Genomic DNA, 26,050 nt, shown 5'->3' with positions numbered 1-26,050 from the left:
TAAAAAAAATCTCTCCTCAATTTCCTTTACTTCAAGTAGAATCACCTCGGCCTCTCCAAACTAACCTTGGAGCTAACATCCCTCATCAATGGAACCATTCTGGTAAAGGACCCTCATTTTTTTATTTGTTCATATGGGATCTGGGGCTGGCTGGATTTATTGCCAATCCCTGAGGCCATTTCAGGGCCAACCACATTGCTGTGGATCTGCAGTCACATGGAGGCCAGACCAGGTAAGGTCGACTGATTTCCTTAGTAAACCAGATGGGTTTTACAACAATCGACAATGCCCATCGTTAAACTTTTAATTCCAGATTTTATTTTAATCTAATTCAAATTTCACCATCTACCATGGGGGGATTCGAACCCAGCCCCAGAGCATTACCCTGGGTCTCTGGATTACTACTCCAATGACAATACCACCACACCACATCCTTCCTGAAGTGTGCAGGCCTTTATAAAGGTTCACCAACTTTACTATTGTAGTCAAAACCTTTATTTATGATGTCCAATATCCCATATGCTTTTCTAACAGCCCTCCCCATGCCCTGCCATCTTCAAAGCACATGCACCCGCAAGGTCCCTCTGTCCCTGCACAGTTGGTGTGATTAAATTGTGTTAATTAATCTTATATGTAGAGGCGGCATGATGGCACAGTGGTTAGCACTGCTGCCTCATGGCGCCAAGGATCTGGATTCAATCCTGGCCCCGGGTCACTGTCTGTGTGGAATTTGCACATTAGCCCCATGTCTGCGTGGGTCTCACCCCCCCCCCCCCCCCCCCCCCCCCCCCCCGCAACCCAAAGTTGTGCAGGGTAGCTGGATCGGCCAAGTTAAATTGCCCCTTAATTGGTAAAATCTAAAAAAAAATTCAGCTTATATTACACAAAGTGAACATTTTAGTTGCTGTAAATGATTACGTAGACTTCTGATTAGACTAGATATTTCTTCTAATAATTTACTAAATTGATTGATTTGGCAAAGCTTTTTTTCTACCTGAGTAAACAGGAGTGGGGAAATTCAGGTTTGGAAATTATAATAAATCCTAGTTTTGGTCAACTTTTTTGAATGAAAGGCGAGTATTATTTCATGTCTGTCCCTTTGGCTTGAAGAATTTCAATTATTTTTGAAACAAGTGAAAGAAATGTTGACGGTGAGCAGATTAACATACGCTTTAATAATGGAACTTATCATCACAATTCCCATAAACCCTGTTTGACTTCAATCGTTTCAGACGGGAATATGCTGATTGTGAAATTATGCCCCTGAACTAGTTCACCCGTTGCTTTATAAAAGCCTTTTTTTTTTCTCTTCTTTGCAATTTCTGAGAAATATCAGTTAGGCTTTTGTGGACACAACCCTGTTTTGATCAACAAAACCATGCACCACCTCAAAATCGATAGAATCAAAACGTCAAATTCCAAACAGCTCATTTGAAAGAAGGTCCCAAGGTAGAGGAGCGCATCACTAAAAATCAAGTTAGGATGGGAAAGAAAAATACAGAAATGTTTCAGAAAATCAAAACAGCAATAACATTCATTTACATTGTGCATATCATGGCTGCGATGGGTAAGATTTTTTTTTTTTGTCGGTGATAGTAGATAGATTCATTTGAGCATTATCTATGGAGAGCCGCGAGAAATGTGAGCGATTTTACTAATGCAGGTTAACGGTTAAAAAACAAATACAGCAATATGTATTTTTAATGACCGACTTGTGTTTAGAGTGTTGAAGCAGGCTGGATCACATGAGGCTTGTGTAAAAAATATATGTTAACAAATACATCACAGTGCATGCGAAAAATGGCACGGGGATAGAGAACTACATCATTCTGTATAGCTTTCGGAAAAACATACCTAAAGCTTCTTGGAACCAAGCAGAATATTTGTACATAAAGCGACCTGACCGCAAAATTTTTAGAACGTTAATAATTTGCCTTTAAAGCAAAAAATTTGGTATCTTTAAGGTTAAAACATTAAAAAAATTATTTGATGTCGATTGCCTGTTAAAGGCGCTATCTAGTAATTCTAACCAAAAAAAAATGAGTAAATAATAGCACACTGGGAATTGTTTCATTGAATCACAGAATCCCTACAGTGCAGAAGGAGGCCATCCGAACACATCAAGTCTCCACTGACCCTTTGAGCGAGAGCTCCGTGTCTAGACACATTCCCCCACCCTATCCCTGTAATCTAGTAACCTTACCAAACCTTTTGGCCACTAAGGCCAATCTATCATGGCGAATCCACCTAACCTGCACAGCTTTAGACTGTGGGAGGAAACCGGGGCACCCGTAGGAAAACCACTCAGACACGGGGAGAATGTACAAACTCCACACAGAAAGTCACCCAAGGCTGGAATTGAACCCGGGTCCCTGGTGCTATGAGGCAGCAACGCTAACCACTGTATCATCTGTAACAAATTGAGTTTCCATTTTATGCAGCTGGAGTTTAATTGGGATAGTTTGCTGCTGGGCTCTATTTCCAGAATAGATGTTAATTTCCAAACCATTGCCACCTTGTTTCCATTTTATAAGGTTTTTTTCAATTAAATAAATCTTTCTCCTTTCTCAAAGAAATCATCCACATACTTAAGTTGTGAATTGCTTTGAATGTGTTCCCAGAGGAACCCCAAATCTGTGGAACTGTTTGAAATGGAATAGCACTGCACGTGTTAGAGGAGGGCTAATTTTACATGTTCATGATATGATTGAAAATGTACCTTCTATTGGGGCTGTGCACTTTGTCTGCAGGCACGTATTACAGAGGATTTGGAGCAATGGTAGGTTCAGGAGAATCTGCAAGAGTGCCGGGCCGTCATATCCAGATTTGGAGGTTTTGTTGGAAGTTAGAGGAGGTAAACCTCAAAATGGAAAAATCAGCCACTTCCCAGATGGAATACATCCTCATTTACTGAGGGAAGTAAGGGTGTACATTGCAGAGGCCCTGGCCACAATCTCCTCATCCACCTTAGACATGGGGACTGGAGGATGTTGTACCTCTGTTCAAAAAAAAAAGAGAGACATTAAAACAGGCAAGTAAGCTTCATAGAGTGGAGGGCAAAAGATATAAGGGCCAATTATCTGGGACAAAGTTAATTGGCATTTTGAAAAATATGGACTGATAAATGAAAGTAAGTGCAGATTTATGCGAAGGAAATTGTTTGGCTAATTTGATTGAGTAATGGAAAGGGTTGCTGAGGATAATAAGGTTGATGTGCATATGGACTTTTAAAAGACATTTGGTAAGGTATCACGTAATAGACCTATTGGCAAATTTAAAGCCAGAGAGTGACTGTAGCACTCATGGATGCGATGTTGGCTAAGAGACAGAAAGCGGAGAGTATTGGTGTTGGGCTGCTTGTTAGACTTAAAGGGAGTACACAGTGATGTTCTTCAGGGGTCGGTATTAGGACCACTGCTCTTTTTGATTTATATCAATGACTTAAACTTGGATGTACAGAGGACAATTTGAATGTTTGAAGATGGCAGGAAACTCGGAAATGCAATAACCAAGGAAGAGGATGGGAAACTTAGGCGTGCAGAGAATTTTATATTGTTATTTTCCACAGAATCCATACGCACGAGGAGACCATTCGGCCCATCAACCCTCCAAAAGATCACTCCATAAGCCTACTCCTCCACCCTATCCCCGTAACCTCACTTAACTTACACATTTTTGAACACTAAGGGGCAATTTGTTTTAGCATGGCCAATCCACCTAACCTCCATATCTTTGGACTGTGGGAGAAAACCGGAGCACCCAGAGGAAATCATTGCAGACACATGTGCAAACTTCACACAAGACTGGTCGCTGGCACAGTGAGGCAACAATGCTAACCACTGTGCCACCATGCCGTTAAGAAAGACACAAATATACTAGGTAAATCGCAGTGTTTTCACAAAGGGAGGGAAACAAATCTGGTGTGAACTTTTCACAATTGACAAGGTGCAGATCATTTAATTATCTCAGTTTTGATTCTGATGGGAAAATTCTTAACTGAAAGTTCATTCTACCCATCAATATGCATAAAATAAACCACAATTTAACATTTCCCAATTAATATCACCATTGTCTACAACTAATTGAGCGGGGATTGATCTAATTAGAATGTGTGATGGGAAGTCAAAATGCGATTTGGATGGAGTACACATTTCAAGGCAGAAATTATAGATTTTATAAAAAAATTGACCAAATTCAGTCCAGATCTGAAACTAATTTTAATTGTTGTTAATTTAATCGCCATGGGCAGGATTTTATCCCTCACCCATCCTCGCCCCCGCAGTGAATTTGCAGGCAGGGGGGCTTGTAAACCTCTGCAGGTGATTTTCCCACAGCCTACCTGCCCACCCACGAGACTGCAACTCCATGGTTTGCGGGTGAAGCCAGGTGGGTCCCAGATAGACTGATGAAATTGGCAGACCCATGGCAGATTTTATTTAATGCAGAGAAGTGTGAAGTGACACATTTTGGGAGAAGGAATGAGGAGAAGCAATATGAACTAAAGGATATAATTTTTAAGTGGGTGCAGGAAAAGAGAGATTTGGTCTACCACCCCCACACAGCCACGGAACCGATAGTGTAGACCGAGTGCCTGTCACTCAATAATAAGGTCCCGACACCAATTTCACAAATGAAGATGTGCATCTAATCTGAGCTTACCCCAGCTTGTGAGTTCTTAAGATGATATTAGATTCCAGAAGTGTAGAAGATTCCAGAAGAGGGAAAAGAAATCTAAAACCACGTAGTAAGGAGGAAAATATGCTGTGATAATATTAGGACTTCTAATTGTGCAACATCTTTCAAACTACAGGTAATGACATTTCTCTGATCACATTGCAAGCTCATATTGGAGACTATTCACGCTTGTCCCATTTTCTCCCCTTTGTAGCAATAGACTGTCGTGATCCAGACCCCATTGAAAATGGATATTTTGCTACTTTGGAACGTACTGATTTTATATGGAAGTTGAAATATCAGTGTCTCCCAGGGTAAGTATTCAATGCCAACTGAATTTATAAAAAACACAAAAGATCTTTTGATTTGAGAATTTGTTAATTTTTGCCTTTTCATCTGCCCCCAATGAACCTGGCTTTGGAACTTGAATTTTCCCTTGGTCTGTGCCTGCTACAATCCTGGGTGCTCCACTTTTATGTAATTAATATCCCAGCTATTTTGGTGCACGCTGGAATGTCAAAGCTGTTCGCAGCATCTAACAAACCCAGTGGACAAGAGTTCACGGGGAGCCTATCTTGGGAAATTGAGTGCGCATAGCCTGTGATTTTACATCCATTAAAATGCATGGTTGGAGCAATGGATTACAGAATTATTGGTAGGTGAACTTTGCCCCAATCTATCCTTAACACAAAATTATTGATCCTGTATGTCTGAATTAAGATTAGTTTAAGAACTAAACTGATTAAGATTAGTTTAAGAATAAGAGTAAAAGTCATAAAGTTGCCATTGTCCCAGATAACCAGAGGCTGCTTTCCCCTTTGAGGGGGCAAGGTGACTGGTGGTCCATAGAATCCCTACAGCGCAGAAGGAGCATCGAGTCTGCACCAACTCTCCGAAAGGTCACACTACCTATGTCCGCTCCCCGATACATTTCCTCCAGGTGCTCTGGTTTTCTCCCAAAGCTCCCGAAAGATGTGCTGGTCAGGTGAATTGGATATTCTGAATTCGCCCTCAGTGTACCCGAACAGGCGCCGGAATGTGGTGACTAGGGATTTGTCACAGTAACTTTATTGCAGTTGTCATGTGAGAGTACCTTTAAGAAATGGGTGTTCATAAATGGGTATGTATATAAGTATCTGTAGTGAGAGTACCTTTAAGAAATGGGTGTTTACTACTGCAATGATGTCAGAGAGTGGATGGAGCTGGGCTGTCTGTCAGCTTTTTACTTTCGTTTTTGAGCAGGCTGCAGGGTGTGTTCTAGTTTCGTTTTCAGAGCTGGATAGCTGCAGTCACAGCCAGAAGGTGTATGAATCTCTCTCTGTAATCTAAAGACTGTAAATCGATCCTGGTGATTTAAAACTAATAACAGTAGTGACTTTAACTTGATGTGCTTCTGGTAAAATGTGTTTTAAGTCGTATGGATGTTAAAAGGAAAGCTCAAAGGATTGCTTAGTGTTGTAGTCTTTGGGGATTCTATTTGAATTAATGGTTGCTAAGATGTTCACTTTATGTTTTAAAAAGGTTAACTTGAGTTCATAGAATAAACATTGCTTTAAAAAATACTTTTCCATTTCTGCTGTACCACACCTGTAGAGTGGGCCGTGTGCTCCGCATACCACAATCTATTAAATGTTGTGGGTCAGGTGAACTCCATGATACACTTTGGGAATCTCAAAACCCTGGCCCATAACAAATTGGGGGCTCATCCGGGATAAAAGTCTATCTATTGGATTGGCTTAGTGAACTAAAAGACAGTGAGGGGTGAGCATTCTGTGGTTGCTTTTCAGGTGTGGTATTATAGGTTAAGTAGGGAGTGTATTGTGGACAATGGCTCTTTCAGAGGCTCAGATGTTTTTGGGGGTGGAGACAGTCACGTGCAGTACCTTACGGACAGGGACTAAAAGCAGACTGTTAGATTTGGCAAAAACATTGCAGTTAACATTACCTGTCAAAATGTAGAAAGATAAGGTATTCATGGCGGTGGCTGAGCATTTAAAGTTACCTGAGATACAGTCTGACTCATTAGAAATGGCAAAGATCTAGATGCAGATTAAGCAACTTGAACATGAAAAAGAATTAAAGCAGCTTAAATATGCCATGAGAGAAAAAGAAAGAGAGAGGGATACACAAATCGGGGGAAAAGAAAAGGAGAGAGAAGAAAGAAACAAAGAAAGAATAGCCATAGCAGAACAAAAAGAAAGAGATAGAGAGGAAAGGGAAAAAGAGAGAGTGTTTGAACTTCAGAAAATGACGATGAAACATAACAGTCAGTTAAAATTCACCAATGTAAAGGGAAACGTACAGTTGGAGGATAGTGATGAGGATAGTGAGAAAGAGTGTCATAGTCGACGACTTGGTGGGGATCTATTTAAATAGGTCCAAGCATTGCCAAGACGAGAAGGAAGGGGAAACCTTTTTCATTTCATTTGAGAAGGTAGCTAAACAAATGAAATAGCCACAGGACATGTGGGTATTACTGATTCAAACAAAGCTGGTAGGTAGGGCTGGTGAAGTGTTTCCATCACTATCAGAGGAGGTATCTCGGACGTATGAGGAGGTGAAAAAATCCATCTGAGGTGCATATGAACTAGTACCTGAAGCCTACAGACAAAGGTTTGGAAATGTAAGGAAAGAATTTGATCAAACAGACATGGAGTTTGAAAGGCTCAAACTGAGTAATTTTGATAGGTGGATAAGGGCTTTGAAAATAGACCAAAGGATGAAGCTCTCAGAGAAATTATATTTTTGGAGGAGTTTCCACTCATGTGGAAGAGCAGAGGGTAAAAACTGCAAGATTAGCAGCAGAAATGGCAGATAATTATGAATTTGTTCATAAATCAAAGCTTGGTTTCCGACATCAATTTCAGCCGGTGAGGGATAGAAACTGGGGACATGAGAAATACTCAAGTGGTAAAAGTAAAGGCGATCTGGTGGGAGATAATAAGGAGAGTGTACCTCAGATTTAAAAAGAAATCCAGGAGGGTGGAAAAGAAGTGAAAAGTTTCAAATGTTTTCACTGTAATAAACTAGGCCATGTAAAGTCACAGTGTTGGTGGTTGAAGAAAAGCACTGGGAAGGCAGATGTGGTAAAACAGGATACGACACAGGTTTGTCACAGTGGTAAAGGAAAGCCCAAGTGAAGAGAAGGATGTGCAAAAGATTGTACAGCCTGATCAAGAGGTGATTGATCAGAAGGTGCCAGATCTCTAAATAATTTACTTGTGTGGGTAAAGTTGACTCATGTGTATCAGGAGATGCAGGTAAAGAAGTCACAATTTTAAGAGATACGGGAGCTATTCAATCTTTAATGGTAAGAGATGAGGAGTTATGCAGTTTGGGAAGAATGTTGCCAGAAAAGGTGGTAATATGTGGAATTCAAGGTGAGAGGAGTAGTGTTCAATTATATAAGGTAACGTTGGAAAGTCCAGTGAAGAATGGTGAAGTGGTAGTAGGAGTAATAGAGAAAGTATCTTGTCCAGGAATACAGATTATCTTGGGTAATGATATACCTGGATCGCAGATGGGAGTGATGCCTACTGTGGTTGATACGCCAGTGGAAAATCCAACAACTGAAGGGTTGATGGACGCAAATTCTGGGATTTTTCTGGATTGTGTAGTAACAAGTTCGCAAAGTCACAGGTTAAGACAAGAGGAGAAATCAAAGAGTGAAGATGACGTTCAAGTGCAATTATCAGAAATGATTTTTGATCAGATGGTTGAAAAAGAACAAGAACAGGTGGAAGATGAGGCGGTTATTTTTAGTTCAGGAAAATTGGCGGAGTTACAACAAAAAGATATAGAAATAAAACGGATGTATCAGAAAGCATATTTTGAAGAGGAATCTGAGTGTATACCAGAAACATTTTCATTGCCCTGGACGACATAAAGATGTAGTTAAATTTTGTCAATCATGTCACACATGTCAAGCGATAGGGAAACCTCAACCAGTGACAAAACCAGTGCCCTTAATACCCATTCCAGCATTTGAGGAACCTTTTACAAGGGTCCTAATTGATTGTGTAGGATCACTTCCTCAAACAAAAAGTGGGAATCAATATCTTTTGACTCTAATGGATGTGCTACTAGGTTTCCAGAGGCCATTCCAGTACGTAATATTACAGCTAAAAAGATTGTGGAGGAGTTACTTAAATTCTTTACTAGATATGGACTACCCACAGAAATACAATCGCATCAAGGATCACATTTTACCTCAAGGTTATTCAAAGATGTTATGGATAGCTTAGGAGTAAAACAATTTAAATCAACTGCGTACCGTCCAGAATCGCAGGGAGCATTAGAAAGGTGACATCAGACATTAATGACAATTTTGAGGGCTTATTGTCAAGATTATCCAGAGGATTGGGATAAAGGAATTCCATTCGTACTGTTTGCAATTTGGGATGCACCAAATGAGTCAATCAAATTCAGTCCTTTTGAATTAATTTTTGGTCATGAGGCAAGAGGACCACTTAAATTGATTAAGGAAAAATTGGTGAGTGAGAAATCAGAACTTACATTATTGGATTACGTGTCAAATTTTAGGGAACGATTAAATAGAGCAGGTGAATTGGCTGGCCAGCATTTAAAAGTTGCACAAAATGTGATGAAACGGGTAGCGGACAGGAAATCCAAAGTTCGTAGTTTTGCCATTGGTGATAAAGTTTTAGTGTTGTTACCAGTGGTAGGTGAACCTTTTAAAGCAAGGTTTTGTGGACCTTATCAGATTTAAAAGAAGTTAAGTGAGGTGAATTATGTGGTAAAAACACCAGATGGAAGGAAGACTCACCGAGTGTGTCATGTGAATATGCTTAAAAGGTACTTTGAAAGGGAAGGAGAGAAACTAATGATTCTAACTCAAAGTGACGAACCAAATCCAGATGACTGTGAATTTGACATACCTCAAATTAAATTGGAAAACAAGGACGTTCTTAAAAATTGGGATAAATTGTTGAGTTACCTTCAAGAGGAAAAACGGACTGACCTGAAAGAGTTATTGATATCACATGGTCATATTTATGGAGATAAATTGGGAAGTACTAAAATGGCTATACATGATGTAGATGTGGGAAAGGCTGTTCCGATCAAACAACATCCATACAGACTTAACCCTTTAAAATTGGCACAGGTTTACAAAGAGATTGAGAGTATGCTTAAAAATGGAATAATTGAAGTGGGTTACAGCCAATGGAGCTCACCCATAGTGATGGTACGAAAACCAGACGGTACCCAACGGTTGTATGTGGACTATAGAAAGGTTAATGTAGTTACAAGAATGGACTCTTATCCTGTCCCACATTTGGAGGATAGCATTGAGAAAGGAGGGCAATCAGCTTTTATTTCCAAACTGGATTTGCTTAAAGGTTACTGGCAGGTACCTTTAACCGAAAGGGCTAAGGAGATTTCAGCTTTTGTGACTCCAGATGGTATATACCAATTCAAAGTTATGCCATTTGGCATGAAAAACGCCCCAGCCACATTTCAACGGTTAACTAACAAAGTTGTTTCAGGATTACCCAATTGTGTGGTACACATCAACGATCTGGTAATTTTCAGCCAGACATGGACAGAACTTTTGAAACATCTGATGGAGTTATTTGATCGACTTCAAGTGGCGGGTTTGGTGATAAACCTAGCCAAAAGTGAATTTGGAAAGGCCCAAGTCACTTTCCTTGGCCATACAATCGGACAGGGTCGAATGGTCCCATGGGATGTGAAAAGAAAAGTTATTGGGGAGTTTCCGTTACCCTCGACACGACGGGAAATAATGCGATTTCTTGGTGTGAGTGGATTTTACCGGAAATTTGTTCCGAATTTTAGCAGTGTGGTCGCTCCACTGACGGACTTGCTCAAGAAGCGTAATAAATTCCAGTGGGCAGCGGAGCGTCAACAGGCCTGAAGGCTGTGTTAACCACTGCTCCTGCGTTAGCCATCCCAAATTATCCGAAACCATTCAAAGTGGCGGTTGGTGCGAGTGATGAGGGTGCAGGCGCGGGTTTAGAGAAACCCAAAGTGTATCATGGAGTTCACTTGACTCACATCTTTTACCAGATTGTAGTATGGGGAGCACACAGCCCACTCTGCAGTTGTGGTACAGTAGAAATGGAAAAGTATTTTTTAAAAACAAAACAATGTCTATTCTATGAACTCAAGTTAACCTTTTTATAACATACAGTGAACATCTTAGCAACCATTAATTCAAATACAACCCCCAAAGAATACAACACTAAGTAAACCTTTAAGCTTTCCTTTTTAACATCCATACGACTGAAAAACAAAACCTTTATCAGAAGCACATAGGGTTAGATACTTTGATAAGTATGTACCGGTCAGGCAGGTAGGAAGGCGTCGAGCGAGGGAACCGTGGTTTACCAAAGAAGTGGAATCTCTTGTTAAGAGGAAGAAGGAGGCCTATGTGAAGATGAGGTGTGAAGTTTCAGTTGGGGCGATGGATAGTTACAAGGTAGCGAGGAAGGATCTAAAGAGAGAGCTAAGACGAGCAAGGAGGGGACATGAGAAGTATTTGGCAGGTAGGATCAAGGAAAACCCAAAAGCTTTCTATAGGTATGTCAGGAATAAGCGAATGACTAGGGAAAGGGTAGGACCAGTCAAGGACAGGGATGGGAAGTTGTGTGTGGAGTCTGAAGAGATAGGCGAGATACTAAATGAATATGTTTCGTCAGTATTCACTCAGGAAAAAGATAATGTTGTGGAGGAGAATGCTGAGACCCAGGCTAATAGAATAGATGGCATTGAGGTACGTAGGGAAGAGGTGTTGGCAATTCTGGACAGGCTGAAAATAGATAAGTCCCCGGGTCCTGATGGGATTTATCCTAGGATTCTCTGGGAGGCCAGGGAAGAGATTGCTGGACCTTTGGCTTTGATTTTTATGTCATCATTGGCTACAGGAATAGTGCCAGAGGACTGGAGGATAGCAAATGTGGTCCCTTTGTTCAAAAAGGGGAGCAGAGACAACCCCGGCAACTATAGACCGGTGAGCCTCACGTCTGTAGTGGGTAAAGTCTTGGAGGGGATTATAAGAGACAAGATTTATAATCATCTAGATAGGAATAATATGATCAGGGATAGTCAGCATGGCTTTGTGAAGGGTAGGTCATGCCTCACAAACCTTATCGAGTTCTTTGAGAAGGTGACTGAACAGGTAGACGAGGGTAGAACAGTTGATGTGGTGTATATGGATTTCAGCAAAGCGTTCCCCACGGTAGGCTATTGCAGAAAATACGGAGGCTGGGGATTGAGGGTGATTTAGAGATGTGGATCAGAAATTGGCTAGCTGAAAGAAGACAGAGGGTGGTGGTTGATGGGAAATGTTCAGAATGGAGTTCAGTTACAAGTGGAGTACCACAAGGATCTGTTCTGGGGCCGTTGCTGTTTGTCATTTTTATCAATGACCTAGAAGGGTGGGTGAGTAAATTTGCAGACGATACTAAAGTCGGTGATGTTGTCGATAGTGTGGAAGGATGTAGCAGGTTACAGAGGGATATAGATAAGCTGCAGAGCTGGGCTGAGAGGTGGCAAATGGAGTTTAATGTAGAGAAGTGTGAGGTGATTCACTTTGGAAGGAATAACAGGAATGCGGAATATTTGGCTAATGGTAAAGTTCTTGGAAGTGTGGATGAGCAGAGGGATCTAGGTGTCCATGTACATAGATCCCTGAAAGTTGCCACCCAGGTTGATAGGGTTGTGAAGAAGGCCTATGGAGTGTTGGCCTTTATTGGTAGAGGGATTGAGTTCCGGAGTCAGGAGGTCATGTTGCAGCTGTACAGAACTCTGGTACGGCCGCATTTGGAGTATTGCGTACAGTTCTGGTCACCGCATTATAGGAAGGACGTGGAGGCTTTGGAGCGGGTGCAGAGGAGATTTACCAGGATGTTGCCTGGTATGGAGGGAAAATCTTATGAGGAAAGGCTGATGGACTTGAGGTTGTTTTCATTGGAGAGAAGAAGGTTAAGAGGAGACTTAATAGAGGCATACAAAATGATCAGGGGGTTAGATAGGGTGGACAGTGAGAGCCTTCTCCCGCGGATGGAAATGGCTGGCACGAGGGGACATAGCTTTAAACTGAGGGGTAATAGATATAGGACAGAGGTCAGAGGTAGGTTCTTTACGCAAAGAGTAGTGAGGCTGTGGAATGCGCTACCTGCTACAGTAGTGAACTCGCCAACATTGAGGGCATTTAAAAGTTTATTGGATAAACATATGGATGATAATGGCATAGTTTAGGTTAGATGGCTTTTGTTTCGGTGCAACATCATGGGCCGAAGGGCCTGTACTGCGCTGTATCGTTCTATGTTCTATGTTCTATGTTAAAGTCACTACTGAAAACATTTGTAATTCAGAATTCACCAAATGATCAAGAGATAGCCTTTTGGTGGCAGAGAGCACAGCAGCACACCTGCTCTGTCTGGCTTCAGCTCCAACACTGAAAACAAAACTAAAACACACCCTGCAGCCTGCTCAAAAGCGAAAGTAACAAGTTGACAGACAGCCCAGCTCCACCCACACTCTGACATCACTGCAGTAGGAAACACCCATTTCTTAAAGGTACTCTCACTACACATATTATATACACGCCCATTTATAAACACCCATTTCTTAAAGGTACTCTCACATGACAGACAGACTGATTGGTCGAGTCCCCTTAAGAGTGGGAAAACACTGACCCAAAGTCATTGAGGTAATTGGAGGGAGAGAAACAGCAGCGGACGCGAAGATCTCCTGTGTTTTTTTGCAAAAAGAGCAGCAAGGCTTCTCCACCCAGGGTTGGGGAGGGCAGGCCGTAGCCAGGCAGCCAGCAGCGAGGTGAGGTCATCGAGGTGATTCAATTCCCAGGCCAGGTTTGGGTCGGGGAACCATATCTTTCAGACTTTAACTACCCATCCGAGCCAAACATGCCCTTTTTATTAGAATAAACTGGGAGCACCATAATTATGATGAAGAATTATGGATGGAGCCAGGGTATTGAATTATAATAAGCACAATAATGATTTTGTACAATGTAGAAATGCCTTGCAGATTAAGTTCCTTTTAAGAGATGTACAGATTTATATTTTAATAACTCAATAATAGTGAAAACAGCCAACTTCAGAGCCTTTGCAGTCCTCTCGTATTGATTGATTCTGCACTTGCACTTTTAAAAAAAATAGAGCAAAAAAGATGTCTGTGTGAAAGTCTGCATTGTGCCCAACTAACTGCCAGCATAAACATCTTCAAGATAGTGAGAAAAAACCCATCGCAAAAGAAAATTGGGAGAGGTGTGACTTCATGGGGGTGTGTGGCATGATGTCACAGGGAACAGGCATGATGTCATGGGGGAGAGGCATGATATCATTGGGGAGGGAGGCCCAGAAATGAAGGTGGACGCAATGCCCCACAACATGCAAGTCCGCCACTACCTCTAAACACCATTGCAACACAAGGCGGAAACAATGCCACCAGATTGACAAACAACATGTTATATATGACGATTCAGTTAGGATGGAATGGCTTAGACTTCTTATGAAATTTGCACTGCACTGAGAAAAACACACTTTTCTTGACTGTGGGTGAAAAATGGACCTTTGGATAAAACTCTGCAGTCCTTTAAGAGACAATCAGCTTCCTGTTCGTATCAGCATTTTTTTTCGTGTACAATTAAATTGGAGGCAACATTCTCGACCTGTACTCTCCAGACTTGTGCCCACCACTATAATTGCTTTTTGACCAAAATACATTTCTTGATTTCCCTTAAGAATCTTTGTTTTATTTTCATAGGTACAGATTAGTTGGCAGAAGTTTGCGGAATTGTTACCGATCAGGCTGGGACAACAGAGCCCCAAGATGTGAACGTAAGACGCAATTATATTTTTAAAGTAGCTGACTGACTTGTTATTGTTTTAGACTCGTCGTTTACTGTTCAATTTGTTCAGATATCATGAAGGTAAGAATCCTAATATCTTGAGATGATTGAATAACCTGGACTGCCAGATTTCAGCGTCAATGTAAAGGCTTAAAGTGGGTCTAAAAGAAAACCTATAGCACAGCAATGGCGGCACAGTGTCTCAGTGGCTAGCACTGCTGACGTATGGCACCAGGGACCCGGGGAGGGGGAGGGAGTGGGGTTAGATAGAGAGCTCTTTCGGAGGATGGATGCAGACTCGATGGGCCGAATGGCCTCCTCCTGCATTGTAGGAATCTATGATCAGCAGTGATATAGATTCTGCTGTTCGGTGCTAAATGCAACATATAAATAAGGAGCAGGTGTAGGCCATTCAGCCCTCGAACCTATTCCACCATTAAATAAAATCAAGGCAGATCTGATAATAACCTCAAATATGCATCTCCCCTGCCCCCTGATAACCTTTGCTTACCTCTACGTTAAAAATATTCTATGACTCTGCTTCCACCATCTTTTCAGGAAGAGTGTTCAAAAGACCCACAATCCCCTGAGAGAGAAGTTTCACCTCATAGAATTTACAGTGCAGAAGGAGGCTATCCAGCCCATCGAGTTTGCACCGGCCCTTAGAAAGAGCACACTGTAGTGATCTCTGTATATGTATATACATAAAGGATTAATGTGTAGTCAGCACAGTCAGATGATCACTAGAAGGCAACACTAACAGGGGGCATAAATACAAGCTCAATCTGTTTTCCTGCTCTCTTTGCTTGTGTTGTGGCGAGAGAACAGAAGTGTATAGTTAGCTCACGGTGCAATTATAATATTCATAGTTAATCTAATTCTATCTTGTTTAATTTAACTACTAGTAAAAGTGGCGGTGGGGGAATCACCCCCCACCGCCAAAAAAGAATCAAACTCACAAGTTAATTGATTAGTTACTCAGTAAATTATTTGTTATCACTGGACGACTTTGAGTAGTCATCATCAAAGTTAAGAACTTCTTGGCATAAACAAATGAGTAACACATATTACTTCAAGTAATATAACACACACGATCCAAGCCCACACCTCCACCCTATCCCCGTAACCCGGTAACCCCACTTAACCTTTTTGGACACTAAGGGCAATTTAGCATCGTCAGTCCACGTAACCCGCACACCTTAGGACTGTGGGCAGAAACCGGAGCACCCAGAGGAAACCCACGCAGTCACGGGGAGAATGTGCAGACTCCGCACATATAGTGACCCAAGCCAGGAATCGAACCAGGTACCCTGGAGATGTGAATCAACTGTGCTAACCACTGTGCTACCGTGCTACCTCATCTCCATTTTAAATGAGTGACCCCTTGGCCGGGATTCCCAGCTTCCATTCGTTTTGGGCAGTTCTGGCAATGGGAGCAGAAAATATCACGAGACTTGCAAAATCACGTTTACCATCAACATTAACACGTGACATGATTGCCCCCTCCTCCTGTCAGTGATGGGACATGTTCATCATTTAAATACTTTAACATATAATTATCAGGCCCCTATGCCTGAATCATCCCCCACCGCCAAAAAATCCATCCACGTCAGGGTGACAGGAGAACGGCGTGAATTACGACTGGTCTCCCAAGGTGTGCATCTGGGGAACAGACTTCTTGGGGGAGCTCAGAGAGTGCTGTGTTCAGGAGGGAGAGGGTCATGCCCAGGCCAAGGGGCAATGCCTGGGCAGTATTGAGGGTGTTCCAGAGTGAACTACTGTTCCCTCTCTGTGCTGGGGCAACCTTTGAAAATAGCTCCCAATCCTCAGCTGACTAAATTGCTGGTGGGACGGGTGAATCAGAGACCGCCCCACCAGCGATGTGCCACAGGACCTGATCCTGGAAGGTTTATTTTCAAAATTCCAGCCTATATGGCGAAGAAAGCTGCCATTCATGTCAGCGGCATCAATGCTGCTTTTCCCACCTACATCGGCCTTCGCCGATTTCTCGGGCAATCTCGCACCTTCATTACTTCATTCAGAAAAGGAGGTGTTGGGCGTGATTTAACCGGGAAAAAAAATCTAGATCCGATTTTGGCCACGTTTAGCAGGGTGTTCCTCGGTGGCTGCTCTTTGATGGCACTGTGTTGTTTTTTTTGGCCCTGGAGAGTTTCTCACTGCCGAGGCCACACATGACAGCAGTCATTCCCTGCTGGTGAGCCCATTTTGTCTGCCTTTGCTGATATTTCTCCCCCCCCCCCCCCCCCCCCCCCCCGCCCATTTCAGCTGCACCACCCCTCTGTTTTCAACCCCCCTTATCTCCCCCAACCTCAGGGAGGCCCTCGGGAACACCCCCGGGTCCGGTCCCTGGAAGTGCCAACCTAGCACCTGGTCATCCTGGCACTGTCAGGTTGCCAGTGCCACCCAGGTGTTCAAACAGTGCCCGGGTGGCACTGCTAGGGTGCCTGGTGGCACTGCCAGGGTGCCACCCTTCCCTGTTCCATTCCCTTCCTGACTATCCAATGGTGTCTAATGGACTTGGAGACACCCTCCAGCCTCCCCCTACCCCCACCCCAGGTGCCATTACTGCTGTTCCACATTTGTGGATCCCAGTACTAAACGGCACCCTGGCAAGGTCTCCCAGGTGCGTCCATTAGGTCTCGGGCACCAGGAGAATCCCACAAACGCATATTTAAATAAGCCTATTGACTCTGTAAAATATGCAGATCTGGATAACACCCTGTGAGGGGGAGATCTCCGCCGTGACGTCTTGAGAGACTCCCGTTAAATCTCGCGAGACATTTCAGGCGTCATTAACCTTGGGAAAGGCCTCTCGTGAAATTCGCAGCCTGGTTCTGACACTAAGGCAGAGACGATGAGGCTGTTAAATCACACCCATAAACAGACTTTGCCACAATTGAAATTTAGGTGCTTTGAAATTGAATTGAATATTTACAGCTCAAAAGTTCTGTTTGTACTGGCCGAACTGATAGTAGGTTAGAAAACTGCACTTGGACCTTTGAAACCAACACTGGATTCTAGCTGATCCTTGTTGGCTGCCTGTGGTCTTCAAGGAAACTGGCTTGAAAACCTTCAGGGGTTTTATTTGGCAATCGGTGTCCTGTCGCATCAATCTGCGTACAAGTTAACACAAACCACACTAACTTGTAAGGTTAACTGAAAACTCTAGAACTGGCGTAGGGAACAGAAGCGGTGTCTTGATTCAGAGCTGTGAACTGACATCATAATTTGTTACTGTGGTAGTCTGTGTTAGGAAGATTACCTGGTAATGCCGGAATACCATTGGTGGAGAATGTACTTGTTCCATTGATTAAGCTTGTATGTTAGCTCCGCCCTGCAAGGTGGGGTATAAGAGACCGTGCCGCCCCAGCAGCTTTCCTCTGTACCTGCGCTGCTGGGGGAAACATCTAGCGTATTAAAGCCTTCAATTGTCTCCAATCTCGTTTCTGAGGTTATTGATCGTGTATCAATTTAATACGCTAGATTTAAAAGGATGGAGCTCCGAATCAAGCCGGAGTGTCTGCAACTCAACCCCCACGCGGCAAACTCAGCAGCAACCTTCAAGCACTGGCTGGCGTGTTTCAACGGATATCTCGGAACGGCCGAAAGCACCCCCACGGGAGAACAGAAACTACAAGTCCTGCACTCGCGGGTGAGCCCAGAAATCTACACCCTCATCGAGGACGCGGACGATTTCGATGCTGCAATGGAGCTGCTGAAAGGACATTATATTCACCCTGTAAACCAGGTCTACGCTCGACATCTACTAGCGACGAAGCGACAGATCCCTGGGGAATCACTGAAAGTATTCTACCGTGCGCTCCTGGTGTAGGGGGGAGACTGCAGCTGCCCGCAGGTTTTGGCGGGCGATCACACAGAACCTTTGATCCGGGACGCTTTTGTTGCAGGTCTGCTGTCCTCCCAAATCTGCCAGCGATTGCTGGAGGAAGAGAAACTACGCCCCAAGGAGGCACCCTTGCCGGCTCTCTGGATGCGGCCTCCCGAAATGCCCACGTTTAGTCCACGACTGCGCGGCAGCCCCCTGGGCAGCGTGGATCCCCCCTGCGGCCGACACCGAGGCATCTCCCATCCCCCCACAAGCTTGTGCTGCGAGACAGCCTGGCAACCCCGGGAGGCCCCGCTGCTATTTTTGCGGGCAAGCCAAGCACCCCCGACAGTGCTGTCTGGCCCGTTCATCCACCTGCAAGGGATGTGGTAAAAAGGTCCACTTCGTGGCGGTATTCCAGGCCCAGGCGGTCGCTGTGGTCTCCGGAGGCGAATACGTCCGCCACCACAACCCTCTCCACGGTTCCCTTGCGGCTAGCGGGCGCCGCCATCTTTCTCCTCCAGGGCCACGTGTGGCCTCCGGGCGCCGCCATCTTCTCCCGCGGATGCCACGTGCAATGGATGGGCGCCGCCATTTTGTGCACCTCCAGCCATGTGCGACCAATGGCTGACCCTCTCCACGGTCCCCGTGCGGCTAGCGGGCGCCACCATCTTCCTTCTCCAGGGCCACGTACGGCCTCCGGACGCCGCCATCTTGTCCCGCGGACGCCACATGCAATGGATGGGCGCCACCATTTTGTGCACCTCCAGCCATGTGCGACCAATGGCCGCCGCCATCTTGGATGGGCTCCCAGGACCCCAGTTCGGCTGACCACACACCGCCCGAAGAAAACATTCAACTGCTGCCACGAGTAGCCTCGGTGACCCTGGACCAGTCTCGGCCCCGAACACTATCGACTGCTACGACAACGGTGCTTATAAATGGGCATGAAACGTCCTGCCTAATCGACGCTGGGAGCTCGGAGAGCTTCATACACCCCGACACGGTAAGATGCTGTTCTCTCCCCATCCACCCCATTCATCAAAAAATCTCCCTGGCCTCCGGATCTCACTCAGTAGAGATCAAGGGGTTTTGTGCAGCTAACCTCACAGACCAGGGAAGGGAGTTCAAAAACTACCGACTCTACGTCCTTCCTCACCTCTGTGCATCCACACTCCTAGGGTTGGATTTTCAGTGCAACCTCCAAAGCCTAACTTTCAAATTCGGCGGCCCTATACCCCCCCTCACATTCCCGTACCTCGATAATGTCACCATCTGTGGCCACGACCAGCAGGGTCACGACACCAACCTCCGAAAATTCCTCCAGACCGCAAAAATCCTTAACCTCACATATAACAAGGATAAATGCATGTTCAGCACCGACCGCCTAGCCATCCTCGGCTACATAGCGCGTAATGGAGTTATAGGCCCTGACCCTGAACGCATGCGCCCCCTTATGGAGTTCCCCCTCCCACACTGCTCCAAGGCCCTGAAGCGCTGCCCAGGTTTTTTTTCCTACTATGCCCAGTGAGTCCCCAACTATGCGGACAAGGCCCGTCCACTGATCCAATCCACAGTTTTTCCCCTGTCGACAGAGGCCCGCCAGGCCTTCAGCCGCACCAAAGCAGATATTGCAAAGGCCACGATGCACGCCATCGACGAGTCCCTCCCCTTCCAGGTCGAGAGCGATGCGCCCGACGTAGCTCTGGTAGCCACCCTCAACCAAGCGGGCAGACCCGTGGCCTTCTTCTCAGGCACCCTCCACACCTCCGAAATCTGCCATTCCTCAGTCGAAAAGGAGGCCCAGGCCATAGTAGAAGCTGTGCAACATTGGAGGCATTACCTGGCCGGGAGGAGATTAACTCGCCTCACTGACCAACGGTCGGTTGCTTTCATGTTCGATAATGCACAGCGGGTCAAGATAAAAAACGACAAGATCGACTTTTTTAACAGGGGGTGAATGTGGTAGTCTGTGTTAGGAGGATTACGGTACCTGGTAATGCCGGAATATCATTGGTGGAGAATGTACTTGTTCCGTTGGTTAAGCTTGTATGTTAGCTCCGCCCTGCAAGGTAGGGTATAAGAGCCCGTGCCGCCCCAGCAGCTTTCTTCTGTACCTGCGCTGCTGGGGGAAACATCCAGCGTATTAAAACCTTCAATTGTCTCCAATCTTGTTTCTGAGGTTATTGATCGTGCATCAGATACCATTAAAATTATGCAGTACTTCCGTTCATCAGAATAAAGAACCTTGACGTTGTCCATTACAAATTGTATCGAAAGGTTGAATTGGTATCTGTAACCTATCAACATTCTCATTTTTTTTCTCTATATGTAGCAAAATCCTGCGGCAATCCAGGGGAACTGTTGAATGGATATTATGAAGCGGGAAGTGTTACATTTGGAAATACAGCTACATTTTACTGTAACCGTGGGTAATTATGCAGTACATAGATGAATTTAATTGTTTTATTTAAATTGTCTTAAAAACGCTGTGAATGAAGTCATGACTTAGGAGCAGGAGTAGGCTATTCAACCGTTCTAGCCTGCGATAAGCTCATGGCTGATCTGGTTTGTGGACTTTATTGAGCTTTCCTATCTGTCCTCCATAATAATTCTCCATAATAATCATTCTGTTTTCATACTTTTATAATAGCTGCACTATGTCAGCTCCTGAGGTTATCCTCATTTCCCAAAACTAATTTACAAATTTACTTCCAAATCAGAAGACAAAAAAGGCCCAGAAATTGGGCACTTTGCTTATAGTCTAGATGTTATGAGAACATCTAGACTAGAACATCTAGAACATCACTGTCTGTGTGGAGTTTGCACGTTCTCCCCGTGTCTGCGTGGGTTTCCTTCGGGTGCTCCGGTTTCCTCCCACAAGTCCAAAGATGTGCAGGTTAGGTGGATTGGCCATTCTAAATTGCCCTTAGTCTCCAAAAAAGGTCAAGTTGAGTTACGGGGATGAAGGGGATAGGGTGAAGGTGTGGGGCTTAAGTAGGGTGCTCTTTCCAAGGGCTGGTGCAGACTCGATGGGCTGAATGGCCTCCTTCTGCACTGTAAATTCTATGATAATCTATGATAATCTAAGGCCCAAAAATGGCAGATAGGAAGTGTGCGGCCCACCATATTGAATAAGGACAGCTGTGCAATTCCAGTATTTCTGATGGGTAGGTGCAACATGATGGATGTATCTTAGGTGCTTGTCACCATGCAATGCATAGTTACTGCAGCTCCAGAAGGCTACATTTGGGGGTGTCATGCTCCTAGCACTAGAATTCCTTTAAATGGGGACTGAGGAGAAAATATTCTAACATTTCAGGGGTCCAGGCCAAGTCTCAGGCAGGCTCCAATTCTGTCAGTCAATCAGTCACCAGGTGAGTAGGCCTCCTCCTGCCCATTGTAGGCTAACGAGTGAACTCCAGGCTTGGGGCACAGGACATCTAGCCTAGGAATACCCTTTCCCTAACCACATCCCAAAGAATTACGGGGCTTCTCCCAATCTAGTCGCACAGGCCAAGAACCAGTGTTTTCAGGTTCAAGCCCAGCTCATGGGCCTTCAGTAAAATTCCCACCTGACTTAAAACCATGTGTTTGCCACGCAGAAATTTGGTGCTTAGGTGCTGCGTCGAGTGTTCAATTTGACCTTTGGCTTTGGATCTGAGAATGGGTAGGTTTTATTTTGCTTACTCTTGAGTGGTTTGCTTTCCATTTAGGTACATAATGGTTGGTCGCAGTGAACGCACCTGTGATGTTCATGGTTGGGCCGGCAAAATTCCACAATGTGACTGTAAGCAATGGTTTCTTGTTTCTTGGGGACTTGCTTTCCTGTCTGAATGTAATTAAAACTTTCTATTAAGTTGATGTGGATTGGTATTAGTGTCCAAAGGTTAGGTAGGCTCACAGGGCCTACTTGAGCTTCTATTTTACATGTTCTGAAGCTCTTGTGAATTGTTGCACAAGCTTACCTTTTTCAATGCCATTTGGAAGTACAAAAATGATACCTGTCACTAATAAATCCAGTAGGGAATTCAGGTAGAACTTTACCCAGGGAGTGGTCAGCATGATGGAGAAAGGAATATAATTTTAGGTTGATAGAGTTAGATGGTGGGGTTGGGCTCCTTTTCCCCGCCCAGTATAATTCAGGCATCAGGCTCAACCTGACGAAGGCCTAGCTGCCCTTTGGAGTGCAGCTACATTAGATAAGCTTCCCACCCCACAACAATTGTGGCAGCTTTCAAGGGTTTGGGCATTAACTTGTCCGATTCCATATTTGCAAAGCAGCTGAACATTCGCAGAATGCATACTGCTGATGGACACCGCACAGTGTGAAACATATTGACCGAATTCTCCGTCATTTGCGATTCACTTTTCCCACCAGCCGCTTATCCTGTCTGCAGGTTTCCCGCCGGCTTGGGGTGGCTTCAATGGGAAATCCCATTGACAAGTGGCAGGAGTATAGAATCACACCGCCAGAGAGAACAGCGCACAGCTGAGAAACACGCGGCTGGGGGACCCGGAGAATCCCGCACATTACTCCCTCTCCCTGATTCCGGCAGCAAGTCTCTGTTCCCTCCTGGATCAGTTTACCAGCCCATTTTATGTCGAGGGAACTATTCCATTATCCATTATGGAAAGAGCCAGGTGTGCGACCACCATGGATTGAATTTTACATCCCTTCCCACTGGCGGCATAGTCCAGTCCTTCCAATGGCAAACCGCCCCCGCCTCCCCCCCCCCTTCACCCACAGTGGCAGGTTCCGCGGCACCTCAACCAGCGAATAACACAAAACCACGTTGACATCGGTGGCACTGGAACATGCCACCATCAGCCAATGGCGAGACCTCTGCCACTGGAAAACATGCCGCGGGAGGGCAGGTACCTGCAAAAGCACACCATAAACAGACTACGGAGCTGACATTGGATTGGTAGGTGCCAGTTGTACCGCTACATGACTGCTGCTGACAACACCGTTAACGTCTGCCATAGCCATTTTGTGAATATCGCTCTGTGTGCAGGATTCTCTTGCTTGAGTGCATGGGGGTACAGTTTTCCTTGTCCTGTATACCAGTGACTGCATAAGGTGCATACTGCTCACTTATGTTATTGAGGGAGATTAGGGCTGAGCAGCTAATGCTGGCTGTACCAGTGATACTCACATCCCATAATTAAATATGGGTAAATACATTTGTCTTGTGGTGTGTTTTGCAGTGACAGAGGCAGCAACTCCTATATAGATAGTGCGCACTTACGGTACCCTGAGGAACCAGGTACCTGTAACAGATGGGGTGTGCAATTTTAAGAAAGTAAATTTTTGGAAATGCAACAAACCAGAAGTGATTAATTTGGTGGAAACAAAGGAACAAGTGCAAATAGATGAGATCACAAGATTGGTCTATGTAAATTAATGCAATATGGCGATCATGCTACCTATGCAGTGCCCAATTATTTTTATTACAGCTGAATATCTGAAACACTGATCAGGTGCTCGACCCCCCCACGATGTGGGTATAATCTCCTTGGCAGGATGTATATGATTCTAGTATCCATCAGGTGCACAGGAAGTCAACAACAGAGGAGCTTCCAGTTCACATTAGAGAGCACAGCGGACACTGAGTTGACCTCAGTGAATGATAATGCAGGGCAGCAGTGCTCACAATATGCAGCGGTACGACTGACACCAAATAATAAATTATCAGCTTCGTAGCCTGTTCATGGGGCTTTTATCCACAATGATCACACGTTTAGCCCTTTCCATTATTGATAATGGAATTGTTCTATTAACATCTGTTGGCCTGGACAATTGGTTCACTGCAGATCAGGAAATTCTGTGTGCAATCATGAAAAGTCACTCATATGTTTTACCCTGTGATGCCCCGAGTTGTTTTAATCCATGAAGGTGAAAAGGGTAAAATTTCCCGAAGTGTTCATCCGATCTGCTTTCCAACATTCAGTGGAGGACGCAGTCTGACAAGGCATTGTCCCTGTCCCGAAGTATTAGTATAAAAGGCTATGCCAGTTACAATACTACCTGACCATCCAGCCAACCAGGGTCAAGGAACCTCAAGAGTAACACCTTGCTCTGGGCCGTGTGGTTGGAGATTATTTTTCTATTAAGAAGCCTCCCTATCAATTGCCCTCTTGCCACTTGGTTATCAGTAGACAATTGCTCAGTCAAATGCCTTAGTTACAAATATTAGGCCCTCATTTGCAAGTGTGCCTTTCACTTTGTCACAGAATAGGCAGAACTGGCAGGAGTTCCAGTGGGGGGTATGCTATTCTGTCAGTGTTGCCTCTCTATGATATCAGGATGCAACAGAGGGAGCAAAAAGCACCAGCTCCTTGTGGATCAGACCTGCTTTCAGAAAAAACACAGGAGTGGATACTAGTCCTGGCCCCATGTCCACACTCCTCACTTGCCTTATATTGCTGTTGCCTCCCCACTCCCCTGCCTTGGAATTTTGCGAGAAAGTTTTGATCTAGCAGCCTTCTCAGAACATTAACTAAATTTCTTTTATCTCCAGCTGTCAAATGTAATGGTTTTCAACCCATAAATAATATGATAATTCCAACACCGTTCAATAGAGATGACTGGGAAAATGGAATGGTAGCACAATTTTCGTGCACTGGTGACTATTCAGTGATTGGAGCAGAGGAACTTGTTTGTACAGAGTCTGGAGAGTGGAGCAACCCGCCACCTGTATGCAAAGGTACTAAACTCTTTATTTTTCTTCCGGCTTGTCTCATTTTACCCAGGGTCACCACAATGCTGGTTGATCATCATTCTCCATCTCCTCCTATGAATCGCTCATGCCTCTTCCCATCCCTCTGTGTTTAATTCTCTCACCACCCCATATTTATATCTGGTCTTAGGCCCCTTCCTCTTCGCCATCATTCGATCACTTTGCCACGTGTTTTCTCCCCCCCTCTCTCCTGGAACAAAGGGATCAGAATTCATGTGGATGACTCTTTTCATGTAAAACTGGAAGCCTCAAAGGGTTGACCTTCACTACCTAGATGTTTTTGCTCACGTTACATTGGCTCCCAGATATATTTTGGATTACGTGCATTGGAATATTCATTGGGAATAATTCCACCAACTTTCCACTCTCCTCCAACACGTCTTCCATTTTCCTATGGGTGTATGTTAGGATGTCTAATAAGACCATAAGACATAGGAGCAGAATTAGGCCACTCGGCCCATCGGGTCTGCTCCGCCATTCAATCATGGCTGATATTTTTCTCATTCCTGTAGCCCCTGATCCCTTTATTAATCGAGAACTATCTCTGTGTTAAAGGCACTCAGTGATTTGACTTCTACAGCCTTCTGCGGCAAAGAGTTCCACAGATGCTGTCACTTGGAGGCTCACATTTCTGGTCAACCATTGATCTGTGTGACAGAAGAACAGCACATCAAGTCCCTTCTTACCGTTAGTCCTTGTGATCCATGTTCCATAGTATCATAATCCCGTTGCAGTTGCCCCTTTCACTGTCCCAATAATTGCCCGATTGCCATTCAGACCTCTCCACACAGTTGAGGTGCCACAGTATCTGTATTTGAAAAGCAGGAGAATTATCCACTAAAGGAAGTACTTTCTCTCATAACGTGCCATGAATGTAGTAGAAATCCTAAATTCCAAAGCAGTTGGACAGCAATTGACAAAACAAAGATA

At 44.5% G+C, this 26,050-nt stretch overlaps 1 protein-coding gene across 1 annotated transcript in view; it reads left to right on the top strand.

The window, feature by feature from the left end:
• Positions 1 to 1,391: 1,391 nt before the first annotated feature.
• The window catches only part of LOC140393811 (C4b-binding protein alpha chain-like), an 82,156-nt gene continuing 57,497 nt past the window's right edge, over positions 1,392 to 26,050 (top strand). Inside the window, exons 1-6 of the mRNA XM_072480279.1 lie at positions 1,392 to 1,567; positions 4,889 to 4,988; positions 14,446 to 14,519; positions 20,713 to 20,809; positions 22,094 to 22,167; positions 24,902 to 25,087. Coding sequence (XP_072336380.1) covers positions 1,483 to 1,567; positions 4,889 to 4,988; positions 14,446 to 14,519; positions 20,713 to 20,809; positions 22,094 to 22,167; positions 24,902 to 25,087 — 616 coding nt within the window. The 5' untranslated portion in view covers positions 1,392 to 1,482. The remainder of the gene's footprint in view (positions 1,568 to 4,888; positions 4,989 to 14,445; positions 14,520 to 20,712; positions 20,810 to 22,093; positions 22,168 to 24,901; positions 25,088 to 26,050) is intronic.

This window comes from Scyliorhinus torazame, chromosome 17 (genome assembly GCF_047496885.1).
Source record: "Scyliorhinus torazame isolate Kashiwa2021f chromosome 17, sScyTor2.1, whole genome shotgun sequence".
NCBI lineage: Eukaryota > Metazoa > Chordata > Chondrichthyes > Carcharhiniformes > Scyliorhinidae > Scyliorhinus > Scyliorhinus torazame.
Note: the sequence above shows the minus strand (reverse complement) of the source record. Positions and strands in the feature narration are given on the sequence as shown.